We start from the raw sequence: 12,175 nt of genomic DNA, 5'->3' as shown, positions 1-12,175 counted from the left end.
GCAACTTATTTTCTTTTGTCTTGTTTGTGAAATTTGCACATTTGATCCCTTCCGAAAATAAGTTGGTTTACTGTATTATAAAATTGTATGTGAATTAAATGCTCTTGATCTAAGGGTTGAAATATATTGCCTTTAAAAAGACTCTAAAAATAAGGAAGTATGGTTTTAACTATATTTTCAATTTTATGATTATTTTTTTTAAGTAGAATAAAAGAGAAAATGGTAGCAATTTGAGAAATTTTCTTATCGTTTTGTTGAACGTAGAATAAAATGCATCAAACTGGTGCCATTGTCAAAATAGCAAATACTAATATTTAAGTACATTAGCAATATTTGCATGCATTGATTAACACGATTTGTCGTTCCAACACTCCATTCTACTTTCTGTTCTGATGACATTTTCACGTTTATTCCATTTCAATAATGCTTTCCACATCATGGAAGATCAAATCTGATTGGCTGATCAGAAAGATCATCAGAACATAAAGTAGTATGGTAGAGTATTGTTAGATTGCAGTGACTGAATGGAACAATTGATTGCTCTTATTTTAGTAAGATTGTTAAAAAGATGATTCTGGGCCTGCAGCTAGGAAAAATCTGGCATTGTGATTTTAATTAATTTTTCACAATGAAAACAATGCTATGAAATATGAATTTATAGTATTGATATTTGATGTAGTGCTTAGATTTCTATTTATTAAATGATTGGTATGAAAATCTATTGAGTTTTCTTTGATGTATCTTTCAGGGGTTTGAAGGCATTGTGGAACTACATGAAAAGACAGGGAATCAACACGAATGCAATCTGGGACAATATCAAAGATCTAGTCATTAAAACTATAATATGGTTGGTGTTTGTTTTATGCTTAGTCGTTTCTCCACTCTTCATGGTAAAAGCTCACATGTGTAAAATCTGAATTTTATCATCACAAGTGGGGAAATATGATTTAAATCACTCAGTATTATTGGAGAATCTATATTTACTGTGAAACTTGTCCAAACTGAACCCTGGAAAAAAATAACTGTCTAAACCAGACACCTTTTTAAATCTCTGTCAGTTTAAATGTACTTTGAACCTGAATAATCAAACATCTGTCTAAACTAAAGTAATTCTACTGTCAAAAATGGGTTTGGTTAAGACAGGTTTCACTGTATCATCAAAAGTGGTATCCATGTAAAATCTGTATCATTAGTTGAAAATAATGTTCAGTCCCGAAAAGGCTCAAAATTGTGTTTTCCTCCAAAATTTTAACAAAGTGCACATGGTAATGGATCGTAAATTATGACGTCATAATGCTATTTTTGGTGATGACTTCATTACTTACGGTCAACTTTACGCTTACGACTTTTTGTGAAATTGACACCAGGAGAAGAGGATCAGCAACACTCTTTATATTGATATATATACATATATGCAGGGATCTGAAACATGAATGGGTCAGTATTGTTCTGTCAGAAATGATGTATGTACTTTGGGAGAAATTCTTTGAATTTTTAATGCAGGCTCAAAGCTGGTGGTTTTAAGAAGTTTGCATATTTCTACTGGTCGAGACATCACCCATTCAACAATATGGCAATGCATTATCAACAATGTCATTATTTAAGTACATATAGCACTGCCCATTAAAGGCAAATTCTAAATTCATATAAGAGCAGATATTTAAATGCATTGATTCATGTGGATTTTGTTTCTTTTTTAGATGCATTTGAATTTTTTTAAATACATGTATTGTCATTTTTCAGTGCTGAATCTCCTATAAACAGTCTTATCAAGTCTAACTGTAAAAGTCGATACTGTGTTCATGAGCTGTTTGGTTTTGACATTCTCTTGGATGAAAGTCTGAAACCGTGGATTCTAGAAGTCAATATTTCACCTAGGTAAGCTGATTGCTAATAATATTGAGGAAATTATATGGTAAAAGAAGTCACAATTAATTTGTACATTATCAGTACTCTTAAAAAATAAAAAAGTAGATTCCATCTGCAAAAATCTACAAAAATAAACATCTTTGAACCCAAAATATAAAAACATCTTGCAAGATTTTTTATGAAATATATTCTGGACCATTTTGTGGCTTTTTATAACTCGCATTCAAGTATGCCTGTTTACTACATGTACCTGTATATGCATGTAGCAACAATATTTAAAAAAAAGTACAGTTGACAGTGTTTAAAGTAAATCTGTGATGCTATAAAAATAGACAAGCTCAATTTAAGAAATCAAATACTCTGTTGAAGAAGAATGTAAATATCAAAGGACAAATAAAAAGGGGGGTATCAAAGTATAAACTTACAAGGACAAATGATGAGGAAGACAAGAAATTAAAATGCACACAGAGGTGAATCAAGATGATGAAGTACAAAAACACCATGTGAAAAAATGAAATAATAATGAAAACATTTTGAAAACTTTTTTTTTTTTCAGTCTACATTCCAATTCTCAGTTAGACATTAATATAAAAGGGAATATGATCAAAGATCTGTTCAACATTGCTGGATTCAGACTGCCTGACAAGTCTGACGTGTCTCATAGTAGTGCTCCTGGAACAAGTGCTACTGAATTCAGGTGAGTAGATAGAATTCAGACATGATTTTTTTCAGGTTTTAAGTGTGTGTGGTTTTTTTGAATCTGAATTTTAACATTACCATTCTTTTTATATTGTATGTTAATTTTGATTTTGCCAATTTACAAAATCATGTCAAAGAATACTCTGAAAAGTTTTAATTTTTATCTACAAAATGCCTGAAAATAAAGTGTAAAAATATAATTTTATAATATGTGTATTCCAAATATTTTCTTAAACCTGTTTTTTCGATATACCGGAAATAAACAATGTCAGAAGTCTGTTTATTGGCAAAAAATAGACCTATTTTAATATATGTCCTAAAGATATGTTCGTAAACATAAAAATGTATGTTGTAATTATTTCTACATTGTACAAGATTTCTGCATGTCTTTCATGATAATGTATCGGGTAAAATTATTTCTCTTCTGTATTTTCAATCCTTTCATTTTAGTTCCTACCATCCACCCAATGATTATTGTATGGACAAAAGACTGTTCACCCAGCAGATGGCACCTGATGAAAGAGCTAAGCATGCTTACTATTGTCAGAGGTACCAGGATGAGGTCAGTTATCTCCTTTTTTGACCAGAAGCTGACATGTCAAACTAGACACATTCTTTGAAATTAAAGTAGTGAACAAAAGCACTCTAATTTCTGTTTCAAAGTTTCAGACATGAAATTTTGGGGCTTTTTCAAATCTGGATTTTTACTCATTTTACCATACATTTACTTCCAATTTTCGACAGTTTTCGTTTTTGCTATTTCAAATCCAGATTTTATCATTACAGTTCTTTTTTTTACTCTATATTTACTTCCGATTTTGCCAATTTCCGCTTTGTTTGGAGACCTTGTAAAATTGTCTCTGTTTTGTTTATGTTGTAAAATTTTGTCTGAACTTTAAATGTTATTATATTGTCTACTATGAATTCTATACAAAAGTTATTTTATAAGTATTACCTGCATATGAAGACATGCTTGTTTTAAAACCCTATGACCTTTTTATTTTTAGCAAATTATGCAGACAATGTTGGACACTTTGACCCCAGATGACATGAGAGTACTTGTAGAGAGCATTGACGAGGACTCTAGAAAAGGTGGTTTCCAGAGGGTATTTCCTACCCCAAGTACCCACAAGTATCTGCGTTTTTTTGAGTCTGCCAGATATTACAATTTGTTGTTAGACCAGTGGGTACAGAGGTACAACAGAATGGAACAGAAAGGTTTGTACCTTAAGGAGGTAGACATAGGGTAAGGGACTTAACTCTTGAAATCAGTGATATGTTTGTATCATATTTGATTTCCCCAAGGCCTATCAAGCTTTCATTTGAAACAGAATGAAATCAATCCAAGTTACTTTTGTGTTTGCATGAGATTGATATAAAATGCTTTACACAAATGTTCTTATGATTTGTAAGAGTAATGCCCCTTAGCCTAGGTCATTCTGAATGCAAGGATGATGTTTAAATGACTTTGCCCTTACAGAGGCGAGCTAGCTAAATACCAAGTAATCGTATAGTTAAAAAAGATGTGTGCTGTAATTGCATGTCTGAGTAAAAGCATTCATAGCAAACAACTTTTTAGTTGTGTGATGGTCTCAAAGTATAATTTTCTAAATATTTAAACGTTCTTAGTTGAATTTTTCTTCTTCTTAAAAAAATGAAATATTTTTTAGTCATCATAATGGACCCTTTTCAGAACCAAAAGGAAAAGTTGATACTATTCAGTCCTTCAAGTACCCCACCAGACCGTCAGATGACTCAGCCCATTGTCAGGCTGGTAAAATGCCAAAAACTGTTGGTCCAACAGTCTGAGAAAAAAATATGTCATGCAGTGAAAAATACAAAATTTTAGTAGATCAAATAGGTTTAAGCTTAGGTAAATCCTCAAGTACTGTTTGCCCAAAGTATGGTAGTTCTCTATTTTTATTATAAAAACTAATATTTCAGGTATTCATCTATTAGAGAATTTCTGTGAAGATGGAATACATCTGGAAAATCCAACATACAGCCCCCATCATCAGGTATATTTATTATTTACATGTATTCAACCACTGACACTCGGTCAGATTGAGTTGTTTCAAAAGCACTTGAGTTGCTGAATAAACAATTTGATTTTAGTTGCCTTAAAGAATTTTTTTTATATAAACCCTTTTTCTAATGGGAGAAAGACAAGCTTGTTTCTTCTTATATTTCTATAGGTACAATACAGTAAATTCTGTAATGAATATAGACAGTTCTGAAAACTGAAGAAAGTTCTGTTTTGCTTAGAAGGCTGAAACATTACAATTTAGTTTTCTATTGAAAAATACATTTAAAAGAAAAAATAACTAAGGCAACTGTTTTTTTGCAGTGGAACCCTCCTAATGGTTTGGGCAGCCACAGAGAACTTCGGATGCAGAGTGCCCCCCTTTCAAAACACTTGGAGAATAAGGACTCTAAAGGTGTCAAACACAGGTATACACTTCATCGCTCTCTTTCATGGCCTCTACTGTGGGACATAGATGAAGATGACGAATACGATGAATATGGCGAAGAAGTTATATATTTTATATAAACTTTCAATCCATTGAAATAGTCTGCTATATTTTTATATATCAGGTTTTATCTTTACACCTTTCATCAAAGACTTGAGCAAATTACTCAAATGTAAACCAGTTTGATGGTTCCCTGTCCAATACTTTAGCACTTGAGGGTCCAGTATACTGATTTTCCTTTGATTGAATGAACAATAACTTAAACTGTAATCCAGTGCACTAAAGGACAGTGTGCTAAATTTTTAGATCGAGATGATGTCAGTGAAAAGGCCCTACTTGTATGTTTTGGTTGGTCAGAACATTTGGCCTTTTCATATTTGGCAGCATGAGCCAACATGTTGCTTGGATGCAAATGTTCGCCCGCTAAGCATATTGTTTTTTGGGTTTTTTTTTGTTTTTGTTTTTTGTTTTCTATGATAGAAAAAGCTTAAGAGTGAAGCTTTTTCATAGCAGACATGTGGTTTTCAAAAGAGCGACCAAAAGTTTACAATCAAATATAGATATGCATGTTTTTGTTAGCACAGTCTTGAAAAGTTATACACCATATACCGTAGAAGTGGTTTTTGTCATGTGTGGAAAATGTCCCGATTTTGTTGTAAAAATATCTGATTTTATTTTCCCATAATGTAAATACAACCATTTATTCGCAATTCCTGAATATACCAGTTAAGGTTTAAGGAAGAATTAACTTTGAATTTTCTGGAGTATTAATTTGCATGTTTTTATTTTTGAGTTTTGTGAAAATTTGATCACTGCAAAAATAACCACTTATACGGTGTTTGATGTTGTTTCATCAATTTGATATTGTTTATTTTTTGTGTGATTTTAAGTTTCAATTGTCTGTGTACATTATTTATTTCATGTTTGTAAACATATATCTTCCTTTGTTATTTTCAGTGCTTCTTCGTCACAGCTACCCAAAGTGTCTAAAAAGCCTCCCAAGGCTCCCGTGCATGCTGCCAGTAGTCACACCTCACAAAATGGGTCAGTCTCTCTCAGTACGACCCCCTCACCCTCTTATAACCAGTCACCAGCTCCCAGTTACGCAAATGCCCGAGTGACCGTCAATCCAAGGTGACTGGCGGTCCGTCTGCCCCCACTTAAAGATATATTCAATGGAAGCTTGCCCATGTTCACCTCACGTCGTTATCAGCGTCAAGCCAAGTCACAGCCAATAGTCTCCCGTAGTGTGGATTCAGGTGCACATAGTGCAGAGTGTGCTCCCGAAACCAAAAAATCAGGACGGAAGAGAGACCAGCCTAAGAAATTCCAGGACTTATTTTATTGACATGCTTGGCTGATCATGGATGATGACTTGTAGTCTTTCACCCTTCAGTGTTGTCACAGTTCACCGATTTAGTTTCAACTTTTATATGTGTTTATTTACAATGTGTATTCATTGTCAATTAAGTGTTCTTAGTTTTGTTTGTCTTGTGGTCACTTCTGAACAAGGAAGAGCTGAGCAGATAGAGAATGTTCTTCTGTGAGTTGACGATGTGTAACAATTTACTTATACAGATTGTGTCACTGTTGCTATTTGTCACTGCCCAAATGACAGCCTTGAGATCAAAGTTTTTGAATCATACCATGTTTAAGAAAAAGGGGTTTCTCAAGACTCTACCATGTTTATGAGTAAACAGTTTCTCTCAGTCATTACCTGATATTTTGTAATGTTCATACCAAGTTGTCTTTTTTTCTGTTGCAGTGAATATTTATTTTAAACAATAAGCTAAGTTGTAATATGAATTAAAGATAACAGAGAAATTGATTTCACAATTTGTGGAAATTGTATATCACTAGAAATCATCTCTCCTGAATTATTTTAATAAAAAATAGTACACTCACCAAGGCTCAATGTTAAATTGTTGAAATTAAACACTTAGAGATGATATCAAGCTACATACAATTCATGCACAAATTTTGAAACTCCATAATTTTCTAATTAGATGACTGACATTTGTTGATGATAAAGTTTTACAGGTAGATTGTTACACTCATGGTAGACTTGCAGTTAAATAATTCTATGAACATGAAACATTGTATCATATCTCTCTGGTTTTTTTTTTTTAATAAGTTGTATATTTTGTTTTATTTTTACAAATTTACTTCAATGATATATGTAGAAATGAATGACTTTTGAATTTCTAACTTCCTGAATTGGTTTATTATCCACTATGTTGTGAATCTTTATGGAGTGAAGTTTATTCAGCTTGTTTAAAAAAATCGAGATATGGGTAGTAATTTTAATACATGAATATGCCTTTACTCTGTGAAGACTTTCCTTGTTCAGATATTTGTGAATTGTAATTGTAGCCTAGATATTGTGATGCTAAAACACAAAATTAAACAACATTCTGGTGCAGTGTGAGTGTGGAAAAAATCAGGTGTGCCTGAAGATGACCTTAGTGCATAAAGGTAAAGGCCTTGGTGCACATATCTAAGGTTGATGTAAAAGGTCAAGGTTGCCTTCATGTTCAAAGGTCAAACCTTAAGTATGTGTGTGTGGTTTTCTGGCTGAACCGGATTTGAATGTTTTCAGTTGATATTGGTAATTAGAATGAATGGTATGTTTTTGATGTGAAATGTAAAATATACACCTTACTCTTATTGCAATGCTGTTTACTTAAATGTTTTAATGTTTATTATATACTTAAAAATGGCAATTATGGTTTGTATTTATTAAGTTGAATTTTGCAGAGTAATTCTGGGGTATGAATTTTCAAAGTTATAATGAAACATTGTTAAAGGCACTGTGAAATAATATAAAATACTGTATTCAAGGATTAATTAATTTTTATAGATTCAGCAGTTATGTTGCTTGAAAGTATTTGGTAAAATCATTGACTTCATTTGATTTATGGTTCCAGTTCAGTGGAAAACTATTAGAACCATACAAAAATGGCATCCAATGAAGCAATGCTTTCACAGTGCATTTACATGTAAATTGTCAAATACCTGTTGGTCTGATTTCGTTGCGTTTTACAAATTTTTTGTCCATACTGAAGCCAGTTTTTCCTTCTGTTTGCTCATGAATGTATTTTCAAATAACGTCTGTACTGTTTCCCTTGCTCAAAATTTTGCATGGATTTTTCTTTATTCCAATTGTAAAGTTTTAATACACTTTTTTTTTTACATTGGGACCAATTTTTTTTACTAAGTTGCAAATATAACATTCCAGAAACAATTGTTTACTTCTTGTATCTTTTTTTATAAATACTCTTTCCCTTTATTATACAAATTGTGAAAAATATGAAGTTATGTATTTTACCTATACACCATACATATCATACAAGCAAGTTACATGCTTAGGTGCCATGGAAATAAATTTTTTAAAATAGAGTTATTTCCCCTTTTTAAAAAATCTTAATTTAGAAACTGCCAACTTAAAAGAAATAAAATCAAAACTTGATATTTTGGTTACATTATAAAAAAAAAAAACCTGAGCTGGATTGATTCAAGAGCATTTTTCTTAAGCTCAATCAAATTCTAAGAAAATTTATAGAATACATGAATTTCATTTCAAATGACTTTTTCTAAAATTCCAAAAGTGATTGAAAGAAACAATATGTTTATGCTTGTAGGAGCACTTTGGCATATTTATAAATAAATATAAAATATTTACAAGAATGATGTAGTTAAGCAAAAAAAAAAATTATAAGTGCTTTAATGTTAATGATGCCAAAATTTTTAGGATGTCATTTTTTGTGTATTTTGTTATTTTGTATGTGTACATTTTTTTGTTAAATCATTTCTCTTGCAAATATTGTAATTAAGCCTTATTTATAACATTTGTAAAAGGGTGCTATTATTTATAGTTGATCTTTTTCATTTTGCTATGTTGTTATCCATAACTCATTTGCACATTTCACAAAGTTTGGGCACTGACAGTTCCATCAGGTATTATTTTGGGGACAGGCGGGTATCTACGATCTTATTTGGTAGCAATTTTTAGGTGTTTTATGTTCCATGTTTTTTTGTTGTTGTACAATTATTGTTGTTTAACATTTTTTTCTCTATTTTTAGCAGTTATAAAATTAGATTAGTTTTTTTTAAATTGGTAGGAGATAAAAAAAAAAATCGGCTTCAAGCATATTAACAATATTAACTAAACATTTTGTTATTATAAAGTTTCCAAGTATTTTTTGGGCTTTTAAAATCTTAACATTTTCACTAATATTTTGTTATTATGTCAATATTTAAAGTTAAGAATATTTAAAAAGCATTTATTTCAGTTTTCTGTGTTTTCATATAGATGAAGTAAAAATCAGAGTTGAAATTGTACTTCAGAAGTATTAAAAATATATAGCATCAATCTTCTGAATACTCTTACGTATTCAATTAACCTTTTTTCTATAGTACATGTATTTACATAGATTATAATTGGAAGAAAAAAAGTGTCCATTGATAAGAGTCTTTAAAAATTATGTAAATAACATAATTTGAAGAACGTACAGTTAAATTAATCAAAAAAGTTTTTAATAATATAATTTTTCATACCTGTAGCCAATTAAATGTTACCCATATTAAAGTTAAAGGTTATGACCAATTTTACATTTATGATTTTTGTGGAATTTTTTGTTATTACTATAGGCTGCAAAATTATAGCCCTTTGATTAGCAAATATGGCTTTTCTTTCTTACCTGTAGAAAATTCAATGAGTTTCCAACCACTCATGGTTTATTTTTTACAATTTTAATGGCATATAGAGTGTATATCCTGAGTTGCCAATAGTCTATAGAAACCAAAGATTAGCTGTATTATATAAATCTGTATGCCTTTACGATTTGTAATCATGACTTTTTGTTTAGCGTTACTGTGATATAATTGTGTTCCTAAGTATTTATTGTTCCAATTTGTTCTCATTGTATATATTACACTTGTTTATTTTTTTTTTTTTTTTTAGTTTTTATTGTATATTTAATGTATTTTTTGGGCTTTTCCAGAAATGAATGTTTAAAGTAGGCATTTAAAAAAATGATAGGACTGTTCCATTAGATTGCTTGGTGGGGATAGGGTGGAAGGAAATACATTTATTAGTCACTTCCCACCTTCCCTTATTCAATTTTATGGAATAGCCCATAGTGGCATTTTCAATGAAAAACAGCAAAATTCACTTTAAAGTATTTGATTTTCTTTTTGTACACTTATTTTTCGAAAAGCTCTTAATATATCCAGAATTATATTGAAGTCAATATTATAAACATTGTAAATATACTTTTTATTTTCTTTTTTTTTCCAGGACTTTAAATTGGCGTAAAATGGTATGATTTTAATGAGAAAAAGATTGCAGGGTTTTCATTTTTTCAGTATCTAAATAATATAGACTAGATAATTTCGACAAATTGAAATTTTTATCTTGTTCAAATTGCAGAATTAATGCTTTTTATTCCATTGCCAAGGATGATTAGATTGAAATATACTGTAACATTATCATCCACCTCTCTATGCCGTGCCATGACATCTATTTGAACTCACTGGAACAATTATCCGTCTTTGGATTTTGAATAAAACATGGCACAGACCAAGTTCTTACAACCTGGACACTTTAAAGGTCAAGCATGAAAGGTCAAGGTCTTGAACTTCTATTTTTTTTAGGTCATACCACACTTCGCTTTGCTTTTAAATGTATGAACCTTCTGAGTTATATTAACTAATCAACTTGGGTAAAACAAAAATTCTGTTTATGTTTTAATGAAAATTAGATCTGCATGTATCTTGAACCTTTTTTAATCTCAGAGCATTCAAAATTGACTATGTTTGGCCTTAATTTGCGTAAAATAACTACTAGCTTGCCTTTTAGAAACTGAACCCTCCTTATTGAGAGGGTTTCTCAACGGTTATTAATGCTAGTCACTTAGTTTAAAAAGAAAATGCCAAGAAAATATTATGCATATACTTTACATTCCTGAGGTTGAATTGATTTTGAACAAAAAGTAGTCATTGAAATATTTTGCATCTATTTCGTTAGTCTTTAAAATGTGAGCTTGAATTTTAGGCAAACCAAAGTTCAGTTAAATTACAATGATTAGATCATAATAAATAATTCTTTAATTGACAGCCATTTTTGGTAATATAAGTCATTAATTCAATTTTTCAGGTAGTTTCTTTACTAGGTTATATTGTCTTATTTTGCAATGATAAAGTGGTAACAAACCATTATAAATGTACCTACTTGTGGCCTCAGAAAGTAATGACATAACCCTTTGGGTAAAAGATTAGCTTTTGCTAGAAAGAATCCTTGTTGACCCTTTATGAGCAACAAGCAGATATGGAAATCCTCTATACAAATGTAGGTTGCTTATAACACAGGGAAAATTATTTCACATGATTTTCACATGACTTTCACACAATTTTCACCTGAATTGAGCAATAAACTTTGTAACAGAGTTGATGTGAAATTCAGGTGAATTGAGTCATCACATGAAATTCACATGAATTGTTCACATGAAATTTGTGTATACTGAATTTCATGTTGATTTCATGTGAAGTTCATGTGAATTTCATGTGAAGCTTGATTAGCAGCAGTCCTTTGATTCAAGCTTGTAATTAGAAAACAGAAGCTTCATTTAATACATGTTCACCAGGAGCAATTTGTAATTTGCTTTGCTTTGAAGAAAAGAGTTGAAAAAGTATCAGAATCGACACTTCCCTTCGTATTTTGTTAGCTTAGTATTTCTTCAGGATAGGGTTGATCAGTATCTTTATTTTGATCTACTTCACTGCAAACAGATTCTGGTTGGGTTAATCTACTATAATTTGCATGTAATACTGTACAGTAATGTAGAAATACAGTTAAACCTGGCTAAATGAAGCCCCATTCTGACTGAAGGATTGGTTCAGTTTGGATAGGTTTCGTTGTAATTATGTAGTAATGAATATTTGATAGAGTATGATAATATCTATTAAAATACATTGTTATTAACATCATATCTTGATAAAAGTTAATATTGAATGAAATGATAAGTACACAATTTTTATGCATTTTATTGTGCCTTTATCAATATTCTCAATCCCCATCCCCTTTTGTTTGTGGGGGGGGGATAATATAGATTTCACCGTGTCCGTCCATCCATCTG

General features: G+C 30.9%; 1 protein-coding gene across 3 annotated transcripts in view; it reads left to right on the top strand.

Moving 5' to 3' along the window:
- The window catches only part of LOC148603025 (uncharacterized), a 63,105-nt gene extending 51,035 nt beyond the window's left edge, over window positions 1-12,070 (top strand). For all 3 annotated transcript variants that reach the window (XM_088553632.1, XM_088553634.1, XM_088553633.1), the window contains exons 10-17: window positions 749-847; window positions 1,744-1,878; window positions 2,426-2,566; window positions 3,019-3,130; window positions 3,576-3,786; window positions 4,513-4,586; window positions 4,916-5,019; window positions 5,997-12,070. In XM_088553632.1, coding sequence (XP_088409758.1) covers window positions 749-847; window positions 1,744-1,878; window positions 2,426-2,566; window positions 3,019-3,130; window positions 3,576-3,786; window positions 4,513-4,586; window positions 4,916-5,019; window positions 5,997-6,177 — 1,057 coding nt within the window. In that variant the 3' untranslated portion in view covers window positions 6,178-12,070. The remainder of the gene's footprint in view (window positions 1-748; window positions 848-1,743; window positions 1,879-2,425; window positions 2,567-3,018; window positions 3,131-3,575; window positions 3,787-4,512; window positions 4,587-4,915; window positions 5,020-5,996) is intronic.
- The last annotated feature ends 105 nt before the right edge of the window (window positions 12,071-12,175 follow it).

Source organism: Perna viridis, chromosome 11 (assembly GCF_037379345.1).
Source record: "Perna viridis isolate PV_CMFRI_1.1 ecotype Kerala chromosome 11, ASM3737934v1, whole genome shotgun sequence".
Lineage (NCBI taxonomy): Eukaryota > Metazoa > Mollusca > Bivalvia > Mytilida > Mytilidae > Perna > Perna viridis.
The sequence above is the reverse complement of the archived record's forward strand: the minus strand, read 5'-3'. Positions and strand labels throughout refer to the sequence as shown.